This window comes from Haliotis asinina, chromosome 11 (assembly GCF_037392515.1).
Source record: "Haliotis asinina isolate JCU_RB_2024 chromosome 11, JCU_Hal_asi_v2, whole genome shotgun sequence".
Classification (NCBI taxonomy): domain Eukaryota; kingdom Metazoa; phylum Mollusca; class Gastropoda; order Lepetellida; family Haliotidae; genus Haliotis; species Haliotis asinina.
Genome location: NC_090290.1, coordinates 12,607,714 through 12,624,917, shown reverse-complemented (window position 1 = coordinate 12,624,917; position 17,204 = coordinate 12,607,714). Strand labels below are relative to the sequence as shown.

Below are 17,204 nucleotides of genomic sequence, written 5' to 3'. Positions count from 1 at the left end.
TATTCAGTTTCACAAAGGATAAAAAAGGATGTTATATACTTTCAATGCATTTCTGCACTTAAGAACCTTTGGCATTACAGGAAAACTATGACGCTCAAAATATAAGATATATAGCTCATGATATTTAAACAAAAAACACGTGCAACTTTGTGCAATAGATAATCAACATTTTCAAAATATCCATGTAAACATGAAAAAGGTTCCTCCTACCAAAACATTCACAATAACATCAATACGAAATCAAAGAGCAGAAACATTAGGTATCGTTTTCAGAACTTTTCACCTTTCACAGTTGCAGACAGGATGTGCGAATAATGGGTAAATGACATGGGTAAATGGCGTGACAGAATCGGATCCATGGAACTGGGTCACAGAGAATGTGGGTTGTTAAGCACAGTAGGGAAAAATAAACAAAATGATCAACATGAAGTGAAAAAAGGCTGCATTTCACTGCATTGCAGTCTCCTCTCTTCCTTGACAGCAAAAGGCTTGTACTATGTATCCAGTCAAGATTGGTGATGCGTTTTCAGAGTACTTTTAGCATTCTTGGATCCTGAGTGCATAGTATTTGGGGACCCCCTCATGCCATAACACTTTTGACTAGATGAGGTGCATTTTGAATTTCAGGCCTAATGCCTGACTTATCTCACTAACTCATCTGATAACATCTCCAGTACCTCCGAGTAATAGCAACATGGTAAAAGTTATCCATGTAATGCTCAAAAACAGTTACACTATTGAGAATTGTCCCTTCACCTGATTACCAGCAAGTCGCCCAGAGTGATTTCTATTGCTCAAGCCACAACCAGATTTACAAAAGATAACATCTGAAAGAAACTAGGTATCTAAATGTGAGCAAAGGTTTTCAGTATTTAAGGACATAAAGGTAGTGATTTGTAAATGTGTAACATTCACCCAGAAAAATTCTGAGTGGAACATGGACATACAAGCAGTGAGCCAAATAGCCACCTGAGGACTAGCTATACCTGAAGGTTACTTGCCCACATAATACTTCACCAACCTGAAATTTGAATGTAGAAACTATGCAAACAATCACACAAACATAAGCTGCTAATATGGTGAACATTCTTAATAGGCCATAATCTTGCATGATTTAAATGTGTATTATCACCTAAGAACTGGAACGAATGTAATACTTATGAAATGGCCCCATGAAAATGCACTTGCCAGTCGGGCCAAAGAATCTGGAGGATTACTGACCTGACTGGCTTTATACTTGAAAACAGACTGGTGGGTCAGAGGCTGTTTGAATGTGCATTGTATTTGCATTAACCAGCAGGAAATATTGGCCAAGAGAATAAAAACCAAAATACTACTGCAATATTAATAAGCCAAGACTTAAAAATATAGAAATCATAATATATCTTTGGTGGGGTTGACTAAATTATGGAGTAAGCAAAGAAAACCTTTTGATGGAAGTCTACAAAATAACAAAGTCAGTGGCAAGAAGATTCACATCCTGTCAGCTTGGAGTGAAAGGAAAGGACAGTGATGATGGACTGTGCCCTTTTTCTGGAACTGATTACTTCTTGAAAGATGGATGAACAATATCACTCAGGAAACAGGATCTGCTGCTGACTTGATCTACATACAACACATGGGATGTATCAGTTGCTGAGTTATGTGTCTTGCACTGTCTTGAGAAGATGGTGGTGGTGTGTGCTTGTGTGCATAGACCCCATGTCACGAATCAGTTGAAGTTAAGCTATGTCAAGCTTGGAGAGTCTTTGGATGGGAGACTGTGTTTGGCAGCTTGACTCCTGAGAGCTTCTAGGACTAAAGTCTAGCGCCTAACGGGCATCTAGGTTTATCCACGGTAATAATAACCAGATTCTGATTATAGCATCCAACTAATAACTAGTCACATTGATACTAGGTGCTAAATAAATGAATGACTGAAGAAAATTTTATGGAGACAATCACAAAGCTAAATTGTCATTGTAAGTTATTTGTCCTAAATTATCATCATGATTGTCTTGTTTTTACTTGAGCTGCATGAAACCACAAAATATGATACATATCACAAATATTAGGTAACAATAACATTCTACAGAATAAAATAACAAGTCAGCAGTTGTATTTTTCATTATATTCAGTGAAAAAAGTGAAAAAGGTATTTTCTGTATGTATTTATATGATGCTGACAGTGTTAAATTAACATGACAATGACCAATGATAGATCCAATCCTGCCAGTGGTGAATAAGAAATTTAAGTTAGGAACAAATATCAGGAATGGCAACAGGTGAAAGTGATTTCACCTGAAAATCGTCTGGTGTTCTGGGGGCCATAGGCCCTCAACCAGATCAGGGTGGGTCAAGATCCATTGGTTTGCATTTACATCAGCGGGTTTCCACAGATTCACAGAAAACTGCCATCCCTGTTACAGTTCATTATCAGATATATGAGAAAACATGACGACTCTATATATTTATGGCCGGATAAGAAAATAACAAAAATCAATCACCTTTAAATGTTTATATATAGATTTGTCACTGATATATTGCTTTGCGGCAATTCACATTGTTAACTGACACAACATATCAGAAGTAAACAAGAAGAACATATGAAGTAAGTATGTAACATATCAGACAACATATACAGTGTCTTTGGCCAAAAACGTTTTGAATGTTTAATGTGGACAACTTTGATGTGCAATGAGTTGGAAAGGGTGTCATGGCTCCGACGTGAAATAAATGCTTGAATGTGAATTAGCGATGTCACGATACATAAGTTTCATGAATCGATACATATCACACCCATGTCACGATTTACAGCATTATTACCTAAATGTATTTACATTTTAAACATTAATATTTCATATCTTATAATCCATAAAAGGTCAACAAATTTTATTCTTTGAGAAGTTCTAATTTCCCATACCTGAGGATGAAAAATAATCATTTATTCAAAATCTTATAGCATCCAAATACATGATACAATGGCAAAATGTAAATGATACTTAAACATATTTAAACTGATACTTTCCAAAGTAAATATTGACACATCTCTAAATGTATATCAATAACTGTCTTTGAAAAAGTATTGATACATCGATGTATCATGGAAACCCTAATAGGTGAATACTAGTGCAGCAATTTACCTTGAGTCCGGTATTTGAGGGTCCCTGGGACTCAGACTTAATTTTCACGGGTCCTGGAGTACAAAATGTGGGTCCAGACACTTACACATTATCATTGATGCTATGTTGTAAAACTTTAGTAATTCAGTTACTGTTACTGCATTATGTGTCATGATCATCATATTGTTACAGTGATTAAACTGTAAATGATAATATTTAAAAATATTTGGACTTTTCCTGTGTCCCTGTGGACGCACTAATAAAGTCTGTTGCTTTCACTGTCAATTTTAAGTATATAGGTCACAGGAATTCATGTCCCCTAAATCCTTGCTTGTGACCACTCAGTACTGCCAACTAGAAATACAATATGCAAAGGATGTAGAGAAAAATAACATCGCACATCAATATTCATTATTCCAAAGAGTGCACAAGAAATAAGAAGGTCCCATTAATAAAAAAATATTTAATGTTACAGTAAACATCATTCATTTTGTTTGCAGAACACAACGAGCCTTGAAATTTGCTATTGTGGGTCCTCTGGATCCTCAGCTTTGAAGGTCAAGGTAGAACCTTGTTCACTGTTTGTAAACACAATGATCCTCCCTCACCAGGAAATAAACTTAGCCAATTTCCGAAGCAGTTGTAAGTCATAATCAACAGGTCAAGAGATGGACTGGTTAAAGCTGGGGAACCCAGTGAGTGTTTCTATCTAAGGTAAAGGAGGCATTCGCACAATGTTCATTATTAGAGTTCATTTGACCTCTTTGATTCATAATTGGCCTTAATATGTCAGATGATCAAACACATTAAAAGTCAGGCATGTGTATTCATCTTTGGTGAAACCAGTGAGAATGGTTTCACACCACCTTTAGATAAGAAATATTCAGCAATATCACAGTGGGGGTTACCAGAAATGGTCTTCACCTAAAGAAAATTACCCAATGTTGGAGCAAAACAAAAGCTTCAACCACTGGGCTACCCCACCACCCTGCTGAGTAAGTATTGCTTAATTCAACATCAGCAATTTTGCAGCTATTTGCTGCAACCACCTTACTGATGAAAGTAGAGTAGACAAAATCTTTGGTTACTGTGCCAAAAAACCTAGACTATATATTTAGTCTTAGAATATTTTACCTGCAAAATATATGCATAAAGATATAAAGAATAATACACATAAAGACATACACTAATGTTTCTAAATAGAATCCTGAAACCATATCACAAGCACATGACATACATTCCATCAACACTCACTGTCACATAATCAGCAACATCTCCAGCATCCCCTCAACATCATACACCATAGCCCTTATGTACACTCCTGTATCACAGGTCGCAGAGCAGCCACCATAGTATATATTTCACCACAGGTAATGCTCATCCAATAAATGCATTGCTAGGTAATGTTAGCACCATGAGAAGATCTAATCTCCAACACCTCAACTTTGTTCTTCAGTATTCTGGCCTGTCTTCTTCTTCTTGACTAAATCAGCCAGGTACTTGAACCTCAGTATACAGTCTTCCTGAAATTGATTGAGTGAGTGAGTGAGTGAGATTTGTTTGTTGGTTTGTTTGTTGTTTAATGGCACACTCAGCAATATTCCAGCTATATGGTGGACCAGACAGTACAATGATTAACATTATGATCTACATAATTGGGATACAATGACATGTGTCAACCAAGTCAGCTAGCCTGACCAAACAAACATGTAAATCACCTCTTACAACAAGCATTGGTTGCGAAGGACCAATTCGAACCCAGATCTCAGATTTCAGAGAGTATGAACACTGCTTTTAAACCATCACATGTCAAATTTTTTCTGTGCAAGCTTTAGATATTTACCACTTTGGTGAAAGGACCATTACGAGAAACTGGCAGATAAATCACAAGAAACTTTGATCAGATGCAACAATCAGAGGACTCTGGTATGCCCAAAGGGGAAGCTCTCAACAGTGAATTGCAGCACCTTAAGTGACAAGGTTACCTGTACCCCAACTCCTAAAACAAAAACTTCAGTGGGTCAAGAAATGTCAGCCTCGTGAAGGTCTCGGGGGTAAAATAGCCCTTCAGCAGCCCATGCTTGCCATAAAAGGTGAGTAAGCTTGCCATATGAGATCAGGTGGTCAGGCTCACTGACTTGGTTGGCACATGTCATCGGTGCCAATTGTGCAGATCAATGCTCATGTTGTTGGTCACAAGACTATTTGGTCCAGACTCGATTGTTTACAGACTGCCACCCTGTAGCTGGAATATTGCTGAGTGCGGCGTAAAATTAAACTCACACGAAATGTCAAAGAAATATGAATGGGTGTGTTTAATGCCCTCCTGGCCTTCCACTATTCCAGCAATCATGGTAATATCATTGAAGATGCAAAAAAATAAGTTTTGCACCTCACCAGAGTCTGATACTCAAGATTGGAATCAAAGATGGAATTTTGTGATCTCAAGATAATGCTTAACTACCAGACAATCCCAAATGGCATGTGAAATCCTGTTTATAGGCGTACTCACTTTTGATTTTCCTGGAATTTGTTCAGCAATTTTCTCCCATCTCTTGTCCACCCCCTTTGGTGTATGCTTCAGAGCCCACTCAAATATCACCTGTTGGTTCTGAGTCCATGTGCTGTCCCCTGTCTTTAGTTTCACAGACTCTGTGGTATTACTCTGTGAGTCCTGACTCACTGAACCAACACTAGCAGGTGCCCCTTTCTCAGAGGGCGGTGCTGCTGCAGGTTTAGAGACCGGCTGACTGTGAGCTATTTGCAGCGATCTATCAGCAGTTTTCACAACTTTGGATGGTTTGTTTCTTCTTCTCGGTTTATTTTCCTCATCCATGTTTTCCGAGGATGCCAGAGGATCATTTGTTGTTATGATAGAGTCACTTATATCCCATTCTTGTTTCTTGCTTTTTCCAGAGAAGGCACCACCTGTCAGAAAAGTACAATCAGTATTCTACAAACTGAGTGAGTTTAGTTTTACGCCGCAATCAGCAATATTCCAGCTATATGGCAGCGGTCTGTAAATAATCGAGTCTGGACCAGACAATCCAGTGATCAGACAGTTTCTTGATTCTCCTCTTTGTGTACACCTAAGCATTAAAATGTCCATTATAAAGCCTTCAACAGTAATAACCATATTTTAATAAACATAAAACACGCTTTTGTCTTGTGGAACCAACCCTACAAGGCCCTCAGGGCTCCCTAAGCCAAGAGCAGGTAACTCTAGCCATCAACCTTGCACCTCATTTTTCTTGCTGTCATTCATCAAGAAAGAGTTCATCTGATGTTTTGATTACGATCAGCGTTTCACTCAGTATTTTAAGTTTTTTAGTTTTCAACTTGCAATTCATTGCAATTCATCGGTTCACTTTTGAGCCTAACATACTGTAGCATGCATACATATCTTCCACAAGATAATACCACTGTCTCAACTTGGTTAAGTAATATAGCTGAAAGTAAGGTATACAGTAAAATATACCAGTGTATTACCTTGAACAGATGAACTCAGGTTCATTGCAAAGGCACCACCTTTCACCTGTTTAGACTTAACAGTCACCTGGAAACAAATAACAGCCTTTAAACAATGTCAATTAAACCAGAAACACTCAAATAACATGAGTTTTCTCTGAAGATATCATGCAACACGCTTTGATTATAGCAATGCTACATGGGCCTGTAAGTTCACTCTTTTACAACATGTATGTTTGCAACATTTATTAAAACTACACATTATCAAACATATCCCTTAGCCTCGCAGTGAACAAGACTGACGAATATTTCAATGTTTCAGTTATTACAATAACACATATATGTATAAGTTTCCATGTGTCTAGAATGTTTTGATTGAATGTCAGCTTCTCCAAGTCTCCAGTCAAAAGTCCTGGGATCTTTAAACGGTCTCAAGGAGATATATGTTAAGATTTTATGTCAGCTTCCCTCATTACATGTTTGCAATAGTGTGATACTCTTTAGGAGTACACTGTCTTAAGACACAAGCTGAAAAGATCATAAAAATCAACTTTGGCTTGAATATATACATAAATTATTGCCAGTCAGTAGGACAAGGCTCTGTACCAAATCACTTCCAAAATATCATACTAAAAATGTTTTTATCCTAATATGTGACTACAATGCCTACTTTGTGTCGAATCAATATCTAAGTGATGTTTCCATTCATTTCTTTCAAGAAAGCTTATATTGACCACCACTTCGTAAGAAAGACAGTGGGTATGTAATTTATGGCATATCCCACCTCCTCAACTGTCCTGCCTACAAAATCAGCTATCTTCTCCCATCGCTTCACAGTTCCCCCTGGGAACTTGTTGACAGCTTTTGCCAGCAGTATCAGTTCCTCATCTGACCAGTCTCCATCTTTCTGTAACATATTGACACATCAAGGGTGAGCAAGTCAAACTGATGAGCGTTGAAATGATACAAGCAGAAATAAAATCAAATTCAGATTTTAGCAAAATATCTCCTCTCCTGAAAATATTTTGTACTGTGTAATTTAGGAAATGAAGCCTGGCCCTCCACTATGGCTATGGAATATATGTCTCTCAGACTCTTACAGATCTCCAGTGACGTCACTGTTGTCTCATCAGTTTCACCTTATACAAATAAACCTCCACAGGCAGGTTTGTGGGCATTCTCCTAGAAATCTTGGGTATTTTCTACTTAATTGCCCACAACCCTGGGATTTTCTGAGGAACAGCCATTGACTTCGAAATATTTTATATTTTAATATTACTTTTTCAAATAAAACTTCGGAATCAGTTTTGATCCTTCACATAAAACTATCTAAATTTAAAAGTGAGTCTTGTCAGCTGTATTCCACAGGAACTCAACATCAGGATGAAAAAATAAAACAAAGGAAATGAATTGAATAATAAAAGATTCCAGAGACTTTGTCTGCACATGAGGAAACCAAAGAGTCAGGAACTATCAAAACTGTGAGGAGGCCTGGAAAATCATATTGTAGCTAATGCCCAGTTTACTTAGGAGTTTGGGATTATTGTACAACCTTGATGGGTTTGTGTTCACCATCAGCAGCCTGAGCTCTGACTTCAGTGTGACTGGATGGGGCATGCTGATATAGGTCGGCTTGATACTCAGGGATCTCCATTTTCTTCCGTTTGGCTTTCCGTGTAGATTCTGAAGAGGTATAGTTTCTCACCCTTACCACATTAGATCCTCTATAAGTGTCATGAACTGAGTGAGTGAGTTAAGCTTTATGTTGCACAATATTTAAGCAATATGGCAGCGGTCTGTAATTAATCGTCTGGACAAGACAATCCAGTGATCAACAGCATGAGCATCAATTCAAACGAGGTAAAAACACACTAACATTCTAACTTTTGTCAGTGGCTTTTCAGCACTTTGTTTAATCATACATATTTAGTATGCATAAATAAATTTCTGAATTCAAATATCTAGTTCCAAAAAGAAACCTTATCTTCGAGCTTTGTTCTGAAATTAAAACCGTTATAAAATGGAATGTTAAGTTAGGTCAGCCAGATAGTAAACATTCTGTGAAATAGTCAAATCTCAAGATATACAATCCAACATCCTGGGATGCTGGCACACCAAAGAGATGCGACTCTGCACACTAAAAAAATAGATGAAACTCCATGGATTGTAAGAATTGCAAATATTATCAATATGCACATCACTACAGAATGAGCCTTCCCGCACAACTTCTCCACTAACCCTGCTCCTCCTCTTCTTCTTCCTCCTCTTCTTCCACCTTCCTCCGAGACTTGACAAGCTCTACCAGTGCCCCGACCGCTTCTGGTAACCTGCAAGCCATGTAAACCAGAAAGCCGGGCAGTCGAAACATCCACAGGTCCATCAGCTGGGGGCGGGGCAGGGACTTCAGCTCTTCCTCGATCTCCTCCTCCAGCTCCTCAACTCCGACCTTGCTCTTCTTCTTGTTCTTCTCGGCCACCTTCTTCTTCTTTGAGGCATAAAAGTCTTCCTGCATCAGACAATTTTACAGTATTCTATCTGAGAGCAGAGTAGGACGGTTGAATAATTGTTTAATGCCACACTCAGCAATCCAGTTATATCAAAATATGTTTGTTAACAAACAAGTCTGGACCACACAATCCAGTGATGAACAGCATGAACATCTGTCTACACAATTCAGACATGCGTCAACCAAGTCAGCGAGTCAAACACCCAATACCGTTAGACGCTTCATGATAAGAATGGATTGCTAAAGACCATTTCTACCCAGAATCTTCATGGGTGTTGACAGCAGAGGATGTAATTGCAAATGTTACCATACCAGTGAATATAATAGGGGTTGTGTGGGTTTGAGAGCAAAGCTGTGCACCTGTACAGAACACGTTTTTTCTGAGTTGAGTTGGGTTATAACTTAACTTTGGCAGGTCCTCTCAGCTATATAGAGACGAGATCAAGTCTTCATTCAAGTGCAAAGTCCATGTTATAAAACATGAAGATTCATTATATTATTATTTATAAAGAAAAATGTCATAGCACCAAATTCAAGAGCAAGCAATTCACTATTGACAACTATATAGTTACAATTTACGATACAGGTCAACTTCTCTCAGGTAGTTAACAATGAGATGCCTGCTCACACAGGAAAAGGGATCTTTAACTGTTTCAGATTTCTCACAACATAACGTGATTCCCCTTGCAGTCGAAAAGTCCACTCAGTCAAGCAAGATATGCTTGATGTTGAACACTTCACTTGCAAGAAACACATATGGGAGTTCCATCTCCGTCCGTTTTCAGCAGATAGTTAAGAGTAAACCAACAGTGGCCAATATAAGCATCATTGTAAAATCACCTCAACACATCCTGTCTGTCTGTCTGTATGTGTGTATGTATGCATGGAAAGATATTGGTCTGTTATACTTTAATGCCCATAAAGAAAGAGACATTGAAATGAAGGATTGTTCATGTGTACTCAGGGACTGGGTCAGAGAACTTTGACAATGGGCCATTTTCAGGATTATTACCCAATTTCTGAATTAGAATACGCCACTGCCCTTGTATCAATAGTAAACTTCAAAATTTGAATGGGCCATTTTTTATTCTAATGTACAAAATGGCCCACTGCACAAGCTTTTCCTAAACACTGGTTCTGCATTTCTGTAGACAATGGTTACATGAGATCTGTTAAGACTTCAATAACACAAAGGACCCATGTTAATTAAGCAAAACTAACAGACAAAAATGACAGTGGAAGCTCATTGCATGCTTTTAATTCTAAAACACCTCTAGTATTTTCTTTTGCGAATGGTAAGATGAATAAGATCTCAACTCTGGGTTTCACACCTCAAATGATGGGGTTTCACACATTGATAGTTAATCATAAAATAATGATGTCTAACATGAAAAAATACACAACTGATTTATTTTTTCACCATAAATTACAACCCCTATTTGCCATTGCTTATGATCGATGTGCATTAGCAGCAATAAACTGTACAAGAACATAAAGTCATCAATATCCTGTGTTACAATTTTGCAGCTACATCTAAACGTTTAAACTGTCAAGAACAGTGAATTGAGGCAAATAAGAACATATTTAAATAAGTTATAAACTTGATTGCGACTTCACCCTTCACTCAGTTCATTTCATAAAAACTACAAAGGAAGAAGAGTATGGCTGAATATACAAAACCTTGTCTAACATGAGTAAAGACTGACCAGCGAGAGTCTCTTCTCAAAGTACACTGCCCAGGATACCAGGTACTGTCCAATGGTGAGGATGAAGCCCAGAAGGCCGGTCAGCTCCAACATGCCCATCTTGCGGACACGGCGGTAGTAAAACACTGGCTGCCGCCAGTCGGGGAGCCCCTCGACCAACACCTGGTCATACCTGACCACAAACACAAAACAAGGTAGTTTGAAGGAGAGTGTCAATAACCTTCATGAATTTTCCATTCTTACAAGCAGCACACTTTGAGGAAACATTTAATCAGGAAACTGATACAGTGTTGACTTTGGCATAAAACATACACAATCAAACCTAAGCACAAAACACAGATTAAAGAGCCAGCTACACACCCCTTTGTTACAATGGTTTGTAAACAGTTTGGGGGAAAGGAGGAGATGATTTGGCAAAAGAAATACAGTACTTGACTTGTTGTTTAAGCTGTACTTATTAAGTTTTCCAAATGTGTGACTAAGGTCAGTACACAGTTGGACTATCACCTAGTTCCAAGGGGTAGTGAGGTAGCCCAGAAGGTTTAATTCCCCATATGGGTACAGTTTATGAAACCCATTTCTGGTGTCCCCTACTGTGACATTGCTGGAATATTGCTAAAAGTGGCATAAAACCATACTCACTCACTCACATAGTTCCAGTTCTGTCCTTTAGCAATAACTGACCGATGTTCAATTTAAGATACCCACAGGCTATGTGGCTGCAATGCTCCAAAGCTTTCAACAGTAAGCCGTGGTAAACAGAGATGCCAACCCAAAATTGTTGTAAATAGTAGTGTCAAAATTAGTAGATTGACCATAAAATTAGTAGTCAAGTACATACATAAAATCATGATGGATTCTGAGAAAGATAATATATGAGACTAATCGAGGTTGAAGCTTTAATTTCCCATACCAGCACATTCCAAAATTATCAGGACTACATTTCTTTTTGTCATTCCTTTTAGGCGAAATCAACAAAAATATATGCTTTTGCCAATATATCCGAATTTCATTGAATTTTCTTCAAATTTTGTAGAATGTCTACTGCACTAGTACTGGCATAGTTTGAGAGTAGAATTCACAGCAAATGAAATAAAATCATAGAAGTTGGAATCTCTGGATAAGCTTACAGTTAGACTGCAGTAAATTGTATGGGTTCTACACAGGAGTAGATTATAGTTGTATACAATGGAAATGCTTTCCTATCTGATCAGTGACAGGAATGCCAATGATTGCTAAAGTGGTGACCACATGATTAGAGAAGCATGGTACATAATCATCAAAGTCACTGTTATCATATCAAAATTTGTCCTCAATCAAGCCTTCACAACTATGATGGTACTGAAGAAATATTGAAGAAATATTGAGAGATGCACTAATCATGAGGTTTAATAAATGTTGGGTTCTTTTTGAAAGAGGAATGACAGATCACTGCAAAAAGGAGACCAGCCGTTTACTTGTGATGCTTGTTGGTCTATTACAGGTATCAATTTTGTGCCTTGTAACGTTGTTACCTACACTCATCCGACCCAATATTACAAAGTACAAGACAGTTATAAATGTAACTAGCACCAAGAAAAAGTCAATTATTTAGTGGGTAAACTTCTGAATAAAGCATCTAAATTATTCAATAGCATATTTCTTTCATTTACATGTTCAGATAAAAGCAAGGCAAATGGAATTTGTCTGGTGCAGCTTGCTCTTTATCTTAGTTTGAACCTCGTGCAGGTAGGTTAACATATCTTAAATCAAGAACTGTATTCTAATACTCTTCTAAACAAAAACTCTTTCCCTACTGCTGGTATTGCACAGTGTTGCATGACACCATATCAACCATTATTGTCCTAGACTCAACTCATCATTGTGAGATCTTGCTGGGTGTATAGTGTTAGGACTACATCTTAATCTACATACCTCTGTCTTTTTTCTTCATCCTTAAGGACTTCATACACTGCAACCATCTACAAGAACAACAATGTATAACATCATCCACATTGTATCTTAGCAGTATAAGCTAAATGAACTGAAACGACTGAATTAAACATGAAAAAAACACCATTCATAAGATTATCTTGTTACTACATTTTGGATAATCATATAATGAAATCACATCACAGAATTTTCATAGCACAATCATGTGAAGACATCTTTATACCCTTTGTACTTATCACACAGTTATGAAACCCATCTCATTTATTGGAGCTGCATGAAATGGAGAAGAATGGTTTCAGCTATATGACAGGAGGCTGGACTATAAAATCCAGTGGTTGACATAATAAGCATTGATCAAAGCAAATGGGATGCAAAGATGTGAATCAAGCAAGTCAGTAAGCCTGACAACCAGATCCCATTAGTCACCTCTTAGAGCATGCACAAGTTTCTGAAAATCCAACCTAACCCAGATTTTACAAGACATCCAGTCCCTCCTGGATTCAGCAATTCCGTGTTTGCAGAAAAAATCGTGGAATTTACCTTTGAATGTAGAAAAATGTCTGGTCCATGGAAAACGCATTTTCTTGCAGAATCCGTGCAGAATTTGTCACTTTTCAGCCGTGGAATTTACTTATTTTAAAAATTTAGTGAAAACTGACTGACACCCAAAATGAAAAGTAGTTTTAATGTCAAAAGTAGGATCAGTTACACATAAAAGAAACTGACATATTTACTATGACAACATTTTCAAAATAATTATGATTAAAGATACTTCATTATTGCAATTACGTTCCCAAAATCGATTACTTTGAAAACTGAAATTACTTCAGATTTAATTTAAATATAAAAATGTTATTTGCATGAAACCAGAAGTTGTTCGTTTGTATCAAAGTTACAAATGAGAGGAGAGAAATAACTTTCAGCAAGTCTTTAATTCTCAAACACAGAAAAAGGTGTTGGTGCTTTGTCAGCAAACTTACTCAAGATGTGATGTGTACCGTCGACTTAACTGTATATCTGTGTTTGAGAATTTAACTATGAAGCTCTGTATGATTTTTTGTTGCTTTTCCTAAATGTTTTAACCGCAGAATGTTTTGCAGAATATTGAAAAATAGGCTGCAGAATTTGCTTAAATTTCCCGTGTAATTCTTAACAATTTGCCGTGGAATCCAGGAGGGACTGGGCATCTAAGCAGAATACAGACCCGTCTAAACTGATCCTCAGCATCATCTGCTTTGTTCTTGTCTGGGTGATATTGCAAGGAAAGCTTGCGGTAAGAACGGCGAATCTCGGCAGTGGTTGCAGTCTGAAAAAAGAACATTTTAATGATCTTCATGTAAATTTCTCACAGAGTGTCAAACAAACATTGGTAAATGCTCATGCAAAATATAGCAATCCCAGGCTAAGATATAGTGTGAATTACTGAGAGTTAGAAATGAGCATAGATTTATAGCTGTTATAGTTTAAGTTTACTACAAATGGAAACATCTTCCAAAAGGTGAACATCATAAGTGTTTGGCCTCTAGTAAGTGCTGGGGGTAAAGCAGCGGTTTAAGATAGTGTTAATTACACCCAGTAAGTGCCGAGTCTGGAAGTCTGTGGAAAAAATAAGCCCCTTGACTCTTATTAGGGGAAATATGATATTTGCTCTGAAATAAAACATACAACTTATGGATGACAACTCCTTGTTAATTTCAACAGAGTCAAGTTTTGGTGCACATTCTCATACATTATCTTACTTGTTATCATTAACTTGGATGCTTCATTACTGACCCACCAACTTCTGGGAGGATCAGCAAACAGTTTGTTCAAAGACGAAATGCGTATAAAGTCACATTGGCAAAACCTCAGGAGCATTGCATCAGTCAAACGAGGATGTTCTCAGGGCGCATTTCACACTATTTTCACTAAAACAAAACGATTTCAAACACGATGCTATGCAGACTTGCAGTGATAATAATGGCACACTTTACTACGCTTGTCTACGGTTGTTATGTTTTGAAAACAGCTTGTGCTTGTAGTTGAGAAGTTATCAGCTTGCCCGGAAACTGAGTACTGTCACCATCCCATCCTACATTCGAATTATCTGAGAGATGTGGTGCAGAATATATTAAGAATATGTGACTTGTCAAAAACAACAAACGTCCACCGGCTTCCATACTGAAACTGAGAGAGATGCGAACCACGTTGTCATGTTAGACACTTACGCCATCCCACTCACCTGGTCAACACCTAAAATTTCATAGAAGTTCGTATAATTTACTTCCTCAACTAAATCGAATATCTCAAAGTCATTATTGTCCCAAGATACGACAACAGACACTGACAACGTCAGCAAAACTATTTTCAGCAGACGACTACCTGCCATCGCCATTTTGTGGGGCTGAATTGTGAAGATTTGTATTTTCACATCGGGATTTTGTAATTCAATATGTTAATTAAAATTCGCTGGATTAGATTTTAATTAACTGTTATAATTTACGAAGTTTTATATGGTGACATTTGCATTGTTCTTGTTCGCGACTTATTGACATGAGACAACGTTAGTTTTTACTTTTAATGACAGCTCCCTGCAGTAGGATGTGAAACAGAGTTGTCTACCTTGGAATGAGATGTTTTACGACGTTTCAAACAATTGCTGAACAAAACTTCTCATTACACATCGTTCGTCTACAATACCCTGCTTTAAACTCACTAAAGGTGATGTGAATGGTGTTTAAATCAGGTTATTATATACAATCTGTATGTGATCCCCAAACGAGGGTAAAAATTGTGTAGAACAACAACACTGTGACATTCATAAACAACACAAACCAGTATTGCTTTTCAGCATCATGTATCATTTTTAACATTACGTAACAAGGTATTGAGAATTAATTTTATCCAACATTTCATAACCTTAACTGTGTTCAAATATACGTACTGGTTTCATGAAACATAGCCTTACTGGATGCGATTATGTCAACCTTTTAAAAAGCGTTCTAAATACTGAGTGTGAGCGTTTTCTATAACGAACATCTTGTCCCTCATTTGGACATTTTAATACCATTGGTGATTAAGATGTTTGTGTTGTTTATGGCCCAGTTGTCCTGTGTAGCAGTATTGCCACCATTCCTGCATCCAATAATATTGTTTTCATTTAAATGAACCTTCACAGAAAGGCTGTTGAACATCTATTTTTAACCCCGAAACAGCGTACCCGTGAAGGTTCCGGGGTAGAATAGGCCTTCCGCGACCCATGCTTGCCATAAAAGGCGACTATGCTTGTCTTAAGAGGCGACTAACGGGATCGGGTGGTCAGGCTTGCTGACTTGGTTGGCACATGTCATCGGTTCCCAAATGCGCAGATCGATGCTCACGTTGTTGGTCGCTGGATTGTCTGGTCCAGATTCGATTATTTAAAGACCTCCGCCATATGGCCGGAATATTGCTGAGTGCCATGTAAAACTAAACTCACTCACTCACTCACTCACTCACTCACTCACTCACTCACTCACTCACTCACTCACTCACTCACTCACTCACTCACTCACTCACTCACTCACTCACTCACTCACTCACTCACTCACTCACTCACTCACTCACCGAAACAGCGAATACAGTGCATCGTTAAATAACATCAGCAGCAAACAAAAGTAGCATCAAATCGCAATTTTTTTGTGGATCAAATACGCCGTGGTCAAATTTATCATGCATTATTTTTTCAATCACAAGCTCACTTATGAACTAAGTGAAATTTATAAGACTGAATCAGGGTTTCAACACATATCGACAGAAACTAGTTTTTGAATTTCTAACATCTTGTGTTACACATACATATCAAAATGTGTTTGAAAATACTGTCCTTGGTGTAAACAAATGTTTTTGTTACTAATTTGTGTTTAAAGAAAGTGGGGCGATGGGTTAGCGTAGTCATTCGATTGGGTTCGATTCCTTACAACGGTAGAATGTGTGAAGCACATTTCTCTTGTCCCGCGCGGTCCCATTGCTATTGTTCAGACAGACAGACAGACAGACAGACGTGTCTGTAATATTTGTTTCTGTGTTTGTTGCTTAATGTCCCGCTCAGCAATATTCCAGCCATATGGCGGCGGTCTGTAAATAATCGAGTCTGGACCAGATAATCCAGTGATCAACATCATGAGCATCGATCAACGCAATTAACATGTGTCAACCAGGTCAATGAGCTTGATCATCCGATCCCGTTAGTAGTCTCTTCTGATAAGAATGAATGTGCTTAAGACCTACTCTAACCCGGATCTAAATGAGTTCAGTGAGTGAGTGAGTGAGTTTAGTTTTACGCCGCTTTTAGCAATATTCCAGCAATATCACGGCGCGGGACACCAGAAAATGGTCTTCACACATTGTACCCATGTGGGGAATCGAACCCGGGTCTTCAGCGTGACGAGCTAACGCTTTAACCACTAGGCTACCCCACCGACCCCCTGAGTTCAAAGATTCAAGAACGTAAATGTTCATCAGAAAACAGAA

The 17,204-nt window shown here is 38.0% G+C and overlaps 1 protein-coding gene across 1 annotated transcript; it reads right to left on the bottom strand.

The window, feature by feature from the left end:
• Positions 1-4,479: 4,479 nt before the first annotated feature.
• On the bottom strand, positions 4,480-15,089 carry LOC137255787 (dnaJ homolog subfamily C member 1-like). The gene is made up of 10 exons (XM_067793320.1): positions 14,935-15,089; positions 13,918-14,019; positions 12,696-12,742; positions 10,782-10,953; positions 8,808-9,075; positions 8,122-8,252; positions 7,354-7,476; positions 6,591-6,657; positions 5,614-6,029; positions 4,480-4,624 (listed from the first exon to the last, which is right to left on the bottom strand). Exons 1-10 carry the CDS (start codon positions 15,085-15,087, stop codon positions 4,541-4,543), a joined length of 1,563 nt encoding a protein of 520 aa, XP_067649421.1. The 5' UTR covers positions 15,088-15,089; the 3' UTR covers positions 4,480-4,540.
• Positions 15,090-17,204: the final 2,115 nt, after the last annotated feature.